The sequence below is a fragment of the Ciconia boyciana genome, chromosome 7 (genome assembly GCF_034638445.1).
Source record: "Ciconia boyciana chromosome 7, ASM3463844v1, whole genome shotgun sequence".
In the NCBI taxonomy this organism is placed as follows: Eukaryota; Metazoa; Chordata; class Aves; order Ciconiiformes; family Ciconiidae; genus Ciconia; species Ciconia boyciana.
The window spans coordinates 33,010,495-33,025,811 of NC_132940.1; the positions used below are offsets into that span (position 1 = coordinate 33,010,495).

Sequence of the window (15,317 nt, forward strand, 5' to 3'; positions counted from 1 at the left end):
AGCACTCCTGCATGCAAAAATGATCGCACGGCATGTCTGGAAGGAGGGAAGAGAGAGGGGGAAACGTGGAGAGGCACGTTGCTAACTTTTCGTACTGCAAGAGCATGGAAAATTCTAACTTCCTCTCGCTGTGTAACCACTGAACAAGAAATACCCAATAATAAAGGCTTCCTTCCCCGCCTTGGAATTTGTAAGAAATCTAGGAGAGCTCTTCTTTGACAGGTAAGGGGAAGAGAGTGCAGTCAGCCCGGGGTGCTGCGGGTGCGTGCAGAGCTCCCCTCTGCACCGTCAGTGGGACAGCAGCAGCCGAGGCCTGCGGGCAAGGGCACCGCCCTGCCTGCGGAGTCCCTTGTCCTCTGAGGACACGGCAATTGCTTGCTAGGCCCTGCCCAGCTAATGCTGTCGCTCTGTGAGTATTTCAGTACAGGGCACAGGTAAGGGGTGAATTTTCCTAACAGGCCCCAGTTACTTTGCTCTGTCAAGTCTGCGAGGGCTTTGTGTCGCTGGAGGCCCTGTTGTGGCACTGGAGAAGGCGAGCGCAGCCGAAGCTATGGCTGCCTGCTCCGCCCCGGGGCTCAGGGGTCCGGTGACGGGGCTTTTCGGCCCGGGGCCGCCCCCGCCGCTCGGCCCAACCCCGCTATGTCCCGCTGCGGCCGCCGTCGCCGCGCATGCGCGGCCGCCGCCGTGAGGCGCGGGAAGGCGGTGCTGCCCGCCGGTAGGCCGGCGACGGGAGGAACGGGCGAGCCGCGGCCCGGCCGGAGCGCCCCGCCCCCCCACCCGGCCGGAGCCATGGGGGACGTGAAGAACTACCTGTACGCCTGGTGCGGGAGGAGGAGGGTGACGCCGGCCTACGAGATCCGCGCCGGCGGCGGCCGGAGCCGGCAGACCTTCCTCTGCGAGGTGCGGGCCCTGCCGCCTCGCCGGCGCCCCCGGGGAGGGCCGGGGGTCGGGGGCCTGCCAGGGGTCTGGGGTCTGCCGGGCCCTCGGTGGGAGGGCGCTGGAAGCTGAGGGCGAAAGGAGCGCTTGAGGGGTCCGGGCTTGGCCGTTCCGCGGGCAAAGCGTCCAGGCTTCTTGTGCTTGGTGTAAAATGCACTTAGTGGGTCTGTGAGAGTAAAGCAGCCTGGTACAAAGCTCTTAAAATAAAAAGGAGTCGATTTTCCTGAGGGTGATGCATGTGTTTACACCGCGTGTGTGACCCTTCTTGCTGACCCTAAAATTGTCAGCAAGGGGTACTGTGTGTCACCTGCATAAAAACTTTGATTGTCTGCTGAACTTGAGTTGAGATGTATTGAAAAATTCCTGTTGGATTGGCTGCTACTCTGTGTGCTGTTATACTGTTGCTCTGTTCCTGGCTCCAGACATTGTGGATGTGCCAGCAGGGAGCTTTGAATTCAGCTTGGCTCTGAGAAGGAGCTGACGCTAAGCGCGAGGCCACGTGCAGAACAGGCTAGTTCATAAGTGATGCCATAGATTTGCACTAAACACCTTGAATTTGTTGTTATACCCTTCCTCCCCCATTCATCTTCCCTGCCAATAATAAAACTGAAAAGCACAGTGATACTAAACCAATTTTAAAGAGATTGTAACCGAGATTGAGCATTGTTCCGGTGAAGTGGTTGTATGGACAGTTACCTTGTTGAACCATTCTCTGTTTTGGATGTTGATGCCCCGTCAGCATCCGTAGAAATTTAACAGATGAAGGCATAGATGTCACTAAAACATTCACTGATTTTCACAGTGTGGTACGATGGTTGTGAATCCAGTACAGTTACTCTTTAGTTGGTGATACTGTTGTGCTGGTGGACTCATAGTTGGTGCTGAAAGTGGAAGCTCATTATTTGGAACCTCTTAAACAGAATACTAACAAAGTATGTTGTTTGATGAGAAAATGGGTATTGGCCACCAGTGTGATTCAGCACTGAAGGACAACTGCAGTCTAGCATTAGCAATGTTGTGCAAAATTCTCATTTGGGCTAGCTGGAATGTTATATGCAAGTCTGCTTAGTTGTTTTGTAAGAAGAAAAACTAGCTATAGTAAAAGCTGTTTACATGGTCAGCAGAGTGAAGAGTGGAAATCAGAAATGCATAAGTGGTCTATCCAAGTGAAGCTGAAATGAAATGGAATTGCTGACTGTAAATGTGAAAAAAAGAAAATAACTTTAAGATGAGGGGCAGTGGTTGCAGGTGTAAAATATCTGGTTAGTCTGAATTTTGAATAAATTTACTGTGATCAAGTTTTGCAGCAGCCTGTCAGGCAAGCTGGCAGGATATAAAATTGCTGTTCAAAAGCTTGTCTCTAAGTTTATGAAATACCTTGCATCTTGCTAGCTGTAATAACGTGGACCTACAGTAGAGGACACACAAGCCTCCTTGCTGTCTGAGGGTTTGGGATTAAGATTGAGGAAGGTGAACCTGGGCAGGGTTTGCTGCTGTGTGTTGGTAGTATCCCTTCCTACATGGATTCATTTTCTTCAACAAGGTTTTGGGAAACACTCATGCTCTCTGAGAATGGACTGTGGGTGTTTTCTTTAATAGGTATAAAGTATACATTCAAAACCTACAGAAATATATATATATATGTATAATGATATGTAACAATACTTAGTAATAATATTTCTCCTGTACATATTAGCAACTGATATTTGGTGTTTCAGTATTATTGGTTGTCAAGACACTTTCACTTGTACGTGCCACAGATCTATAATTTTATTTGCAGGTTCGAGTGGAAGGCTTTAACTACATTGGCATGGGCAATTCCACTAACAAGAAAGATGCGCAGAGCAACGCTGCTCGAGACTTTGTCAATTACTTGGTTCGGGTGAATGAAATGAAGAGAGACGAAATTCCTGCTTTTGGAGTAAGCTGCTCTTTCTCCTTACTAAAGGCTAATCTTTAATTGCAGTGCTGTGCATCCAGTTGCATTTCATCCCTGGAGTTCAGTCTGGCACCCATGTGCAGTGAAGAAGACTGAAAGTGCAGGACTTTGGCTTGCAGTACTGGAAAGCTGGAATATACACAGTGAATGTTGTAGGCTGATCTGGTAAAAACAGCTGTGTGTTGGTCTGCATAACTGATGAGGCTGGAGAGAATTCAGAGTCCCTGTAAGGTGCAGCCTGACTTGAATACTGAATACTGTGCTGAACACTCACACCTGACACTGTGAATTGTTTTCAGTGCATGTTATGATATATAATACTGTGTACTTTAAAAGAAAAAATCACATCTAGACATTGAAACTAGACATTGAAAATTTGGCTTTTTTTAAACCGTAAATGCTTTCTGCCTTAGCTCCTCATGTGTAATAGGATCACTGCTTTTTATGATGTTTTATGAACCATGCAAGCATCAGCAATGACTATCACATAAAAGCTGAGGAGGAAGGTAACTATCTTTACAGCAATTTTAGAGAACAGTAAATAAAGCATGAAGCTACATTTTATATGTTGGAAGAGTCTTTTTCTAGTGCCTCATTAAGGATATATCTGTATAAGATACATAGTTTGATCAGTGGAAGCAGTGTCCCTGCCTCGTTAGCCTAGGTGAAGCCTTATGGTAACAGGACCTATATTGTTTCTGATGTACCAGTTAGTTTTATGGCAATGCAATGTGTTGCATGGCTAGATCCTAGAAAGGGATAGCATGTTCTGCATCTTGAATAAAGCAGAGGTGGTGTGATCAGTTAGCTAAATGTACACATCTCAAAATGGAAAGAATTCAAACTGTAGTGATTAACCATAATTTTGTCATTTCCTAAGGGTATTAATGTTTTCTTACAGTGGTTTTTTTGTGTGTTCATAAAATATATTTGAGTTCCCTTGAATCTGTGATAGGGACTGGTATCTGTTATTTTATCCTGGGTGCTGAAACTGTTGATTTTATAATTGCTGAACTTCAGTAAGTCAGGCTACTTGTTGGTTGGAAATCTTGTTATAGAACACCCACAAAAAGCCAAATATTCAGCAGCTGTATTCCTTTCAGTTTTTAAAAGGGTGTTACTATTGGGGGTTACTACTGGGGGTAACGATTGCACAGTGATGCATGAGCTCCTTAAACTGCCTGAACAGTTTTCTAGCTAAATAGTGAAAAGACTTATTCTGTACTAACGTGCTGATACTTCCCTTCATTCTCTTTCCTAGCCAGCAGCTGGTGATACCCCTGATGGACGTGAAGCAGCTAGAGATGTTACTAGTTCCAGTTCTACTTTGGGTGGACCTCTTCCTCCACATTTGATTATAGAGGCTGAAATAGGTAAGACTGTGAAAACTGTAATTTACATGTATGTGGATGTAATATATGCATATAGATTTGGGCGGGGTTTTTTCTCCCAAATAGCATAACTCTGCAGACAGAAGACAGTTAGAAGTCATTGTAGTTTTGAGGCAGAGGTGTGAATGACTGCATGAGATCTGAGGGACTGGTCATGTCCTGTTGAGATTTCCAGGCAATACCTCTCCATTGCTAAGAACATGTTTTGGGAGAGTTATTTTTTTGTTTGTTTGTTTTTTTCCCATGTGGTGGGCAATGGCCCAGGTGCAGCACCTGGAAACTGTGGCAATCATGGAGCTCAGTGGGACCAGGGTGCAGATTTGGAAGATTACTGTTCAAAGAGAGAGGAGCAAGAAATGCAGGCAGTAAGTCATTCTATGTAATTCTCCTTTACTTTTGTTCTTAAATAGATATCTTTCACTCCCTTTCATTTGTTATTAGCATTTATAATCAAGCTTGAAGTTTTCATTTGATATTTTGCTGTTGCTTTTAACTTAAGCTGCAGTTTTACCTGCTGACTTTTAACAAAGGTAACTTGTTTAAGCTAAGAACAAAATAAATTGCTCTGGATACTGTGAATATCAATTGTTTGTATAGACATTTTGTTGTGAAAATAAGGAAATACTGAGGACTTCTTAGTATTTTCTGTAATGTCTTAATTATTTTATAGCATCTAGACAAGCTATTTCAAAGACTTGTAAGAATGTTTAAAACTGAAATCTATTAGAAACCAGTAAATTATACTTTTTTCCAATATTAGACCTTGGAGTCAGAAGTGGACTTAAATGCTGATCTTCACGGGAATTGGACCTTGGAAAATGCCAAGGCACGTCTGAACCAGTTTTTCCAAAAGGAGAAGATTCAGGAAGAATATAAATACACTGAAATGGGGCCTGATCACAACAGGTTTGGTAGTTTTAGTCACCTTCTGTGTATGAAGGGTTAGGAATATTTTCGGTGATAGTGGCTAATCACACTTATTTGCAGTGCTCCATAGTGCCATTTGAGAAAGCCGTGTTCTTTACCAGGACCAACAACATCCCTAAATCTTGAAATGGGGGTGATGAGCCTTGGTGCCGAGATCTGAGTGACTCTGAAGAAATTTCTGTCTAATGTTTTTCATGGGTGTGCAGCTTTTAAAATGATTGCTGTGCTCTAGCTAACTGTTGAGGTGTCATTCTGAGTGGAAAGAGTGCTCAATTGCTTGCGGACATTGTTTGTATGACTGTAGTTGCCTTTGTATGTTTTGAGTAAATCTTACATGTGCTTACATTTGCTTATGTAGAAATGTGCTTTAAGGACATTTTATTTATATTTTTATTATAATTAACTGTTTTGGCAGCGGAATCTTCTACTGGAAAAATTAGTTTGGCAGAATATTCCCGAAAGAGTTTTGAGGGTCTTAAATTTCAGTTGAAACCAGCTGGGTATTACTCTTTTTTGACTTTCTGCCTGTTCCATCAGAAAATTTATATGTGCTTCTCCCAAATGAAAAAAACGTGTAACAGATTGCGCATAAAGAATTGACAGTTTTGATTTTTTACCCCTGTTTGGAATAGTCTTTACAAATCATCAAAACTTCAGGACATTGTATTATTTCTTGTGAAATGTAATTATGTTTTGTGGTCAGAAACAACAGCATGCTGCTGCTGCTGAATTCTTGTTGTTGGGTTTTGGGGTTTTTTTGCATTATAGAAATTTGTTTTCTATGAGAGTTACTTTTTTTAGAAAGACAAGTGAATTTTCTTATTGCAGTCTTCCATGAGAGTCTCACTTGCAGGACTTCTGGTATTCTTTTGTTGTTAAGTCTTAAAAGCATTTAGAACATCAAAAATGTGTGTATTGGTGTCAGAAAGTTCTAAATTCTCATTTAAAACCTATCTTCAAGTCACTTCATCTCCATTTATGTTTTCAAGCAAGGACATTTCTTTCCCTTAAAATGAGTAACATAAAAAATTAGTTTGTACAGTACTAGGAATTTTAAATATGCTTGTTGTAGATGTAGTTCTTGAGCACTTCTTTTATTCTGTAACTTGCAGATTATTTGTGCAGCTCATTTTGTTATGCCTTCTGCAGGTAAAAGCATTAAACCCCATGTATTTAAATGCATATAATCTTGAGCAGAATGAGGTGGCCATAGATGACAGTATGTTTCTCAGCCCACTTACTGTTCTTCCGGAGAGCATTTCAGAGTTTCGTATTTAATACATCCAGGAAAGCTTGTGTGAATTGCCCTGGATTGAATGGCAGAAGGGGGAACTAGCTATCTGCTGCAACAGATCGGATAGGCATGCAATAATCTTAATGTCTTCTAGCATTCATTGAGAGAGGGCAAACTATTGAATTTAATCCTTTTGGTATTTATAACAGGAAAGGAATAATTTCAGATGTTTTTGGAGTTTTGAGGACAGTAATATAGTTTGGTTTTGGTTTTTTTTGTTTTTTTTTTTTTTTTTTTTTAAAGAAATACCAGTTGCCATGTATCTTACCCATCTGATTTTTTTTTTTAAGTAATGGTCTTTATAACAGAAATGTCAGCCTTGCTCTCAGAGGTTTTTAAAGGAGAAATGTATTTTTGTTGTCAATTAATCATAGTCACATGGTATAAGAACTTAGTAATAGCTGAAAAATTTGGATTTGGAAACTTTGTTTTAATTACGATGGGAGAGTATAAATTGTAAATATAAACACGGCTCTCCTAATACACAAAGTATGAACTAAATATTAAGGGATGGGATGTGGCTTTTCTCTTTTGGGATTCCATTGGTAGCGTGGGATGCCTTTGCCTCCTTGTGTTCCTGCTGAAGATGGTAGCAGTGAGCGACACTAAAGATCTGTGCGGGTTCACACATGGGCTGCTGAGGCTGTACTAAACAATCACATGGGATTCTGCTGCAAACTGATTTCTGGTGTTGCTGTTCTCCCCTTAGGTGGAGGAGAATGAGATTGAATGCTGACTATAGGCCTGGCTGAGAAACATACTGTCATCGGTCCCTTAGTTGGCTGTTGTGTCCCTGAAAGCCAGTGGCCTTTGACCCATGAAGCCACTGTGCCTGAAGGTCAGTTCACTAGTAGTACAGGAAGGAGTTCTGACTTGAAATTTAAATCCCTCACTTAACCTTTTTTTGTTTGTTTGTTTATTTACAGCAAGAAATGAAGGACACAGATGCAAGGCTCTGCCTGCAGCTGTGGAAGTACCAAGGCATAGTTTTCAGAGGATCTCAGTCTGATAAAGCCCAGTCATACATCTTGAATCACATTTGCCAGTTTAAATCCTGTCTTATAAGAATTTGGCTTTCATTTTTAATATGTGCGAATACATGGTTAGGTTTGTGATTCTTAAAAACACGGATCTTGGTTTCTATCATCCTCTGTTGACATATGTCTTTCTCATTTTTTTAAGCCTAAATTAATATACCAGTTGACCTTTAAATGAACTGGTTACATGCCTACTAGGCAAACTATTACATTTGCTGCACAGAGTTACTTTTGACTATATGCTCTTCCCAGAGTATGGCAATAAGAGCTTCATGAAAATTCAAGTATTCTGTCTCCTTCTGTGCAGATATGTTTAATGGTCTCTGACAAAATGACTTGGTTTAGTTTTGTCTGTGGTCTGAGCTGGCCAAATGTGTGGCAAAAGACAGGGTAGCTGCATTAAGTGTTGGATCCGAGTTAATAAACCCAGGCTACTAGTGGGTTACATGAGTGTAATGTGGGATACAGTTAACGGTACAGTGGGATGCATGTTAGTGTTATATTCACATGCTATCTGCTTTATAATTGTTGCCTTAAACTTAGTTCAGAGCGTATTTCCTAATAATGTGGCTTTAAATTTCAATGCTGGATGGTGGCATTTGCAGGACTCTTCTTAAAAGATCTACTGGTTCTATTGATGGCAAGTCTGTTGCCTACTAACTTGGGGTTAAAGTGACTAAAACCACTAATATTTTACCTTGGCCGTTGATGAGTTGAGAGTCTCTTGACTGAGGACACAGAGATCTTTGCGTAGAAAAATTGGAAAGAGTGGCTATTTTTGCAGTGTCAGTGTCAGCTATTGATAATTGTACCTTTGTGTTCTTTCTTTCTCTTACAGGAGCTTTATTGCAGAAATGAACATTTATGTGAAGCAGCTGGGCAGAAGTAAGTGCTCCTATTTATTTTTGACCTTAGCAAGAGATGGGTGTTGGTACAGAGGAATAGGTCATACTTGTGGGTACAGACTTTTATAGTTATGTGTTGGAACCTCTTCCAGAGGTGAAGGTTCATGTTTATTTCCTGACGTGAAATCTTTTTTCTGGGTGCTGTGCTTGTTGCGTTCTACTGCTTGTCCATTGCATGCTTCCACTGATCTTTTTTCTCAGCACAAAGAAATGCTTGTGAGATATGGTAGGTTTTGTTTGTCTTAATTACTAGTTCTTCACATATCTGAGAAATGTAGGTGTCTAATACGTTCACAGGCAATGGGCATGCTGTCCATACCATACCCATTTACGTAGAGCTTGCTGTGAAATCTGTATGATGTTGCTGGGTGGTATATGATAATCATACTTCCTTAGACACAGAATGCAGAAAAAAAATTACAGAAGTTCCCCAGGAAGTCAGTAAGTAACATTACACAGCTAGTGTGAGTCAGCTGATGAAGGGCCGTGGTTGAATTTTATGTTGGAACTCTGGATTTATCAAGATTTGAGACTCTTTCCCTGAAACCTGGCCTGTGTGAACAATTGCAAAGCCCATTTCAGAGCAGTATCTTCTGTGGAAGCTGTTTGACTCATCAGCTACTACAGCTCTGAACTTTGTGTGCTGCAGGGATTTTCAGTCGTGAGCATGGATCAAACAAAAAGCTGGCAGCACAGTCCTGTGCCCTTTCGTTGGTTAGACAGCTCTACCATCTTGGTGTCATAGAACCTTATTCTGGACAGACAAAGAAAAAAGAAGAATTGGTGAGTTTGGTAGAAGGGTCAGAAATTGTTGTTTTCATTTTAATAACACACAAGCACTCTCTTACAAGGATGAGTGAGTTAGAGTTTGCTCTCAATATTTAACAGCTAATGAGTTAATAATTTTGATTCTTTAGGCCAGCAACTGTTTCTGGTCTGGCCAGTGATTTGGATCAGAAATATAACTGTGTGTGTATGTGAATGGAGCAGTAAATTAGTTTTATAGCATATTAAATGAAATAGCATTTGTAACAAATGCTTTTTTCAGTATAAATTTTCTAGAAACTTAAAGATTTATGTTTATGCTACATACAATTTTTGGCTATTTTGTTTAATTCTCTGGCACATTAGCATTGTTTTGGTATTTGGTTACAAGTTTGGGAATGTTTTCCTCTGAAATTAAACTCAGATATTTAAAAATATTCTACACATTCTTGTTGGATGAAAAGTCAGCAAAATGTTTCAAGAATGTGAATTTTGAACTGATGGTACTCTTTGGTCTCGTTTCACTAGGAACTGTTTGATGGTTAAGTGTAGTCTCTGGTAGCCTGCAGTTCTGACTTCCATTGTCTGTCTTTTTGTGTATATCAACATGTAGTTTTTAAACCTTTAATAGGTGGAACCCTATGAGGTGTCACTGTCTTCTGACTTAGAAAATCAGCTGCAAAACACTGTACGGGAACTGTCTCTGGAGATTGTGCCTTTGGTGAGTGTGTGGTTCAGGTACTCCAGTATTTAACATCAGGCCTGCTTGTTTAATACTTCTATCTTTCTTTGATGACTTGCTTTTGGATTTATAGCCTGAAGATCCCAGTAATCCAGTTTTGATTAATGTTGGAAAGTTGGCCCATTTTGAACCATCGCAGAGACAAAGTCATGTGGGAGTGGTTCCATGGTCACCACCTCATTCCAACTGGAACCCTTGGACCAGCTGCAATATTGATGAAGGTCCTCTGGCAAATGTAAGATAGCTTAAATGATTGATTTATTGTTTGTTTTCCCCATGCTTCCAGAACTTTTCAATGCTTTTTTCCCCTAGGATTTAAAGTATGAGCTATTTCAAAGGAGAAAACAGTCCACTGATAAAATTTCTTCCCTTCTTGACCTGGAGGAAGGGAGTCTTTTCATTGGTAGGAGTTCTTTGTATTTACTTCATGTTTTACTAAGTTCTTGAGCAGCAGTGTCTTGGATGTCCCAATTCTTTGCTTTGTTTCACTTTTTGCCTGCTGTTGTGCAGCCCATACAAAGTTCTAATTGAAATTACAAGGTAAGCATAAGGGCATGTCATTTATAATTCGCTAGCCTCTCTTTCCCATATTTCCATGCTAGGACTTTCTTTTCTGGGAGGAGAAACTGCTCCCAGCTGGTGTCACTACACAATCAGCGTGCTTGCTTTTTTTGTCATTTCCAGTCCCATTCACCACAGAACAAATGAAAAGCAGCAATGTGGCATGATAAAATGAGGACGAAGGGAATAAATACTAGGTTGCCAAGTTCAGAGGCATAATTTAGCCACTGGTATAACCTGGTCAGAAAAGACTCTCAGGGCAGGAACTTCAGTTTCGTACAACAGGGAACCAGAATACTTATGACCTAAATAATAATTTAATACTACTTTCAACTGTGGGTTTTTTCAATAAATGACATTAATTTAACAATGATCATTATATATTGATTTAAAAAATACGTAACTGATGTAAATTTGAGTGTTGCTGCTTAAAACACATAATCAATGTATTTACGGACATTGCAAATTGAGCTGGCTTCAGATCTCATTAGGATTTCTATGTGCTAGTCGTGGTGCAGCTAACTTATTTTCAGTGAAACCAATTAGCCCTTTGGTAACAAATTTTAATTTCTTTAGAGTTCTTTCTTAGTTGAAATACAAGAATTGCCTGATAAATTTCTCTCTCTGCTCACTTTTCCCTTTTCACCTACTGTTCTGTGGGTGGTTATGTGCTTACATTATCTCATTCTGTACATTAAAAACTCCTGTCTGAATGATCATCTAAGTATCTCGTTGGCTTACTGCTGAATAGAGTGTGTTTCTCAAGTAGTTGAAGTATTTAAATTTAAACAATCATTCTTTTTCAGTATATTGGATCTTTCTGAGAAACTTCTTTGAGGATGGCCATTTAATTTTAACAGACTGGAATGAATGCAATAGAATAGCTCATAGGCATAACTGATTTCAGGGAGTTATGTAGGAAATGATCCGTTACTGATATTTGGAATCATTATGTTGGTGTGACTGATTTTATATTGAAGTTATGATATAGATAAGCAGAGGAGTCAAAAAGCCTCTGAACAATGTCTTGTCTTTGCAGCTCACCCCAGAGCAAATAAGCATGGATTTGAAAAGTGATTTCATGTACCGTTTGAAGCAGGATCAAGAATTACAAAGGGTAAGTGCGTTTCCTGTGACATGGTGTGCTTGTGCTTGCCTTTTTCAAAAGAGGTTGAACAGACTGTATACAAAGTGTGTAAGACTGGATTTCAGTAGTAATACCCACCAAGTTTTCAGAAGTGCTGGATGTTACACTGGGATGGATGTGGGGATGTGTTGCACTGTGTAAGGAAAAAAATACAAACTATTATTTCTTCTTACACAGTTTTTCCGTTGTGTAAGCGAAACCTGTGTAGGAGAGTGAGACAAAGTATGGATGTGGAGCAGAACAGACTGATTTTTGGAGATTTTTGGAAAAATGCTGGATTTTTTTCCAGATCCAACAGGAGAGAGAGGCCTTACCTGTGAAGAATTTTGAAAGTGAAATTCTGGATGCGATCTGCCACAATTCTGTTGTTGTAATTCGTGGTGCCACTGGTTGTGGCAAAACCACACAAGTGCCACAGTACATCCTGGATGAATACATCAAAACCAACAGAGCTGCAGAGTGCAACATAGTAGTGACACAGGTGAGGAATATGTTACAAATGCAACCACTTGAGTTTTGTGATTGGATGCTAAAAATTGCCCATTAAGATGTGTTGAGAAATCTGATTATCATTACAGGATATTGTTCATAAAAGTATCTCCTCAGTACTACATGTAGGAGAAACCTCGACATCATGTGTATTTTCATTTGGAGTGTTATTCTTGCATGTATCTACAGTTGGGATAATCTAGCTTGTACCTTGCCCAGGTGAAAACTTTTTGGCAGACTGAGGGGAAACGATTTGGCAAATGCCAGCTGGTAGTTCCCATATATCCTTGTATCCCTCCTCTGTAATTTTATGTGCAGAATTGACCATTTCAGAAGAAAAAAGCCTGCCGTTACACATATTACTGTTTAATGAGTACTCTGTAAAGAAATCTTAGGACAGGACACCTATAGCTTTTATAATTTACTTTCTTGGTTTTGGTAGTGTTCTGATAAACTTATAAAACTTTATCATTAAGTTGGAGAAAACATTTTTATCCCTCAGCCTCGGAGGATTAGTGCAGTTTCTGTAGCAGAGCGTGTGTCATATGAGAGAGGAGAACAACCTGGGCAAAGCTGTGGATACAGTGTGCGATTTGAATCTGTGCTTCCTCGGCCACATGCCAGTGTGATGTTCTGCACTGTAGGTCTGTATTGTTTTGTTTATGTTTGGAGCTTATTAATTATGGGTCTGAATTCTTTGAGTTAGCAGCAAAAGCAGAAACATGGTTACATTAAAATTTTTAGAAAATCTGTTTAAAAGATTAACAACTTTTTTTTTTTAACAGAGTAAGTTAAGTTTGCTGACATACTGTTATGCAGAGAAAGATTAAGATTATTGTTTAGAAGTATGATAATACAGGTCTAATACCACACAGAAATAATCTCCTGAAGAGATAAAATTGCCATATATTGATTGTCCTTGAAAGACAGAAGGGGAAACAGTATTGGGTGGGAAAGAAGGAAGAGTCTTTCTAGTAGTAATACTTTATACCCTCCCCATCACTTGTAGAAATGGAAGCATGGCAATTAGAGATGGGGCTGTAAAAGGCGCTGGGCAGCCTACACACTTCTTGATTTTTAAACCAGTACAACTGTTCTTGATGAAATGAGGTGGGGCGGGGGGGTGGGGAAGACTGAGCTGTTACCTCCGTGAACATTTAACTACTATGTCTGTTTAAGGTGTTTTTCTGAGAAAGGTGGAGGCTGGGATCCGTGGCATTAGTCATGTTATTGTTGATGAGATCCATGAGAGAGACATTAATGTGAGTAAGCTGGTGATTACGATGCTATTTCTCTCTGTGCTTCTGTTCTGTTTAACTTTTGCATGTGTTCTTGTGTAATAGTAACCATGTGAAAGGAAACTGCATTCTACTAATTGCCATATATGTGAGTTTTCCATCTTCAATAAGATTTTTAGAAAGTCTTCTCTTAATTAGTCCTTACCTGATTAAAAGAGTAAGGAGTTGTACGTACTTGCTGCCCTATCTCTTTTGCCTGTTAGGATCTCCTTCTATGTCCTGGTCCTCTCTGGAAAATAGAACACCATGGTACAAGCACTTCTTGTCCAAATGTGGGAGCATGTCGAATGTCACTTTTATTTCGGAGTGCTTTTTCTATTGACAATGTTGTATTACTGTAAAGGAACAGCAGTGGTATTTACAGAAGCTGCCATCTTGGTAGTGACACATTTCAATTTGGTTTTGACACGAAGCAAAATGCAACAAGTTGAAAATAGAATTGGGGAGGGATTGTATGTAACTTAAGAAATGGGGAATGTTTTCTGTCCCCTTGATTCTTCTGTATAGTTTTCAGCTTTGCCACACCAAGAGTGAGAGAAATTGCTAAGTTCTGACATACTGTTTAAACTTGTTTTGACAGAATTTGGGGACTCATTTAGATGGAATTACAATGCAGATTTTACTGATCTCTTCATCTATTAAGTTTGTATTAATGATGTAAAATATAAGTTTTCAAATTTTGAATGAGATTGGAATTTTATCTGTTGAACTAAGGGCCTGCCTTACTGCATGGCAAAACTAAATAAATGTTATGTTTAAATAGAACTATAAAACTTTGCATACAATTGCACTGAGTCATTTCTACTTATTTAAGAACTATGGTTACTTTATATGTAAACCAAGTTTAAAAAGACCTTAGGTTGTAATGTATTCTTAGGAGGGAAGCAAACTATTTTTGAATGCTTTTCTTTAGTTTGTTTCATTCTGATAAAAGAATAACTCTTCTTTACACTGAAAATCCTAAGATTCATTTATCCCAGGAATTGCAGTTTTTGCAAAATAAAGCACTGACAATGGTTTCTGGTTATAGGAAGTATCGTTGTGATAATTTTTAGTTCTCTTGCCCAGCAAAGCTCCCACTCGGTAAATGTATATGTCTGTGTAATTCTTTCTGGTCTCTTGGGAAGATGTTGCTTCTTATGGGTAGGAAATTAATGATGCTGTTATTCTCTTTATATACAGACTGACTTTCTGTTGGTGGTGCTGCGAGATGTAGTTCAGGCATATCCTGAAATCAGGGTTATCCTCATGTCTGCCACCATTGATACTAGTATGTTTTGTGAATACTTCTTCAACTGTCCTGTCGTTGAGGTCTTTGGTAGAACCTACCCTGTCCAAGGTAAACTGTTGGTTGAACTTTCAGGAACTGCTTTAGTTTTTATTTTATCAGTCATATGCTTTAAGATTATGGGTATGGAAAGATACACGTTTCTTTCGGATTTTCATGTCTTACAGGTGTGGCTTACCCTGGGCAAAGAAGTCAGTAACACTGAATCATTTCACAGCACCATTTGGTTTAAAAACAAAACCAAACAAGCAAACAATACTACCCTCCACCCCCCAAAAAAACCCAGCAAACAAACCCCACAACACAAAACCCCACCACCCTAAAACACTACCACTTGGGATAGTTTCCATTGGAGAATGAGATAATAATAGTCAAGTTGTGGTGTTTCAGATCAGTTGTCTGTGATGTTTGGAATAATGGAAATAGCTTCAGATGAGCCAGTATTAAAAACAATCAACCAACCCAGTAAAAAATTACATGGAAGTATATTGGATAGAGGAATAATCATTGGAATAGTGTGGGAATAATTCTCATACCCTAGCTGACAGCCAAGGAGTTTTTTCCAGTCTTGGCTTTTTACTCTGAAACATCATGATTA

At 39.8% G+C, this 15,317-nt stretch overlaps 1 protein-coding gene across 5 annotated transcripts in view; it reads left to right on the forward strand.

Moving 5' to 3' along the window:
* The first annotated feature begins 675 nt into the window (after positions 1-675).
* DHX9 (DExH-box helicase 9) overlaps positions 676-15,317 on the forward strand; it is a 28,695-nt gene continuing 14,053 nt past the window's right edge. Inside the window, exons 1-14 of one of the 5 annotated variants that reach the window (XR_012043432.1) lie at positions 676-900; positions 2,717-2,857; positions 4,137-4,247; positions 4,512-4,631; positions 5,027-5,172; positions 8,363-8,409; positions 9,079-9,212; positions 9,826-9,915; positions 10,010-10,171; positions 11,537-11,614; positions 11,934-12,125; positions 12,636-12,777; positions 13,313-13,395; positions 14,614-14,770. Coding sequence is in view for 4 of the 5 variants with exons in the window: in XM_072867905.1 (XP_072724006.1) it covers positions 790-900; positions 2,717-2,857; positions 4,137-4,247; positions 4,512-4,631; positions 5,027-5,172; positions 8,363-8,409; positions 9,079-9,212; positions 9,826-9,915; positions 10,010-10,171; positions 11,537-11,614; positions 11,934-12,125; positions 12,636-12,777; positions 13,313-13,395; positions 14,614-14,770 (1,714 nt within the window). In the remaining variant the exon portion in view is untranslated. Of the gene's footprint in view, positions 901-2,716; positions 2,858-4,136; positions 4,249-4,511; positions 4,632-5,026; positions 5,173-7,196; positions 7,326-8,362; positions 8,410-9,078; positions 9,213-9,825; positions 9,916-10,009; positions 10,172-11,536; positions 11,615-11,933; positions 12,126-12,635; positions 12,778-13,312; positions 13,396-14,613; positions 14,771-15,317 lie in introns of those variants that run through there. The other 4 variants (XM_072867907.1, XM_072867905.1, XM_072867906.1 and 1 more) reach the window with 4 other exon arrangements.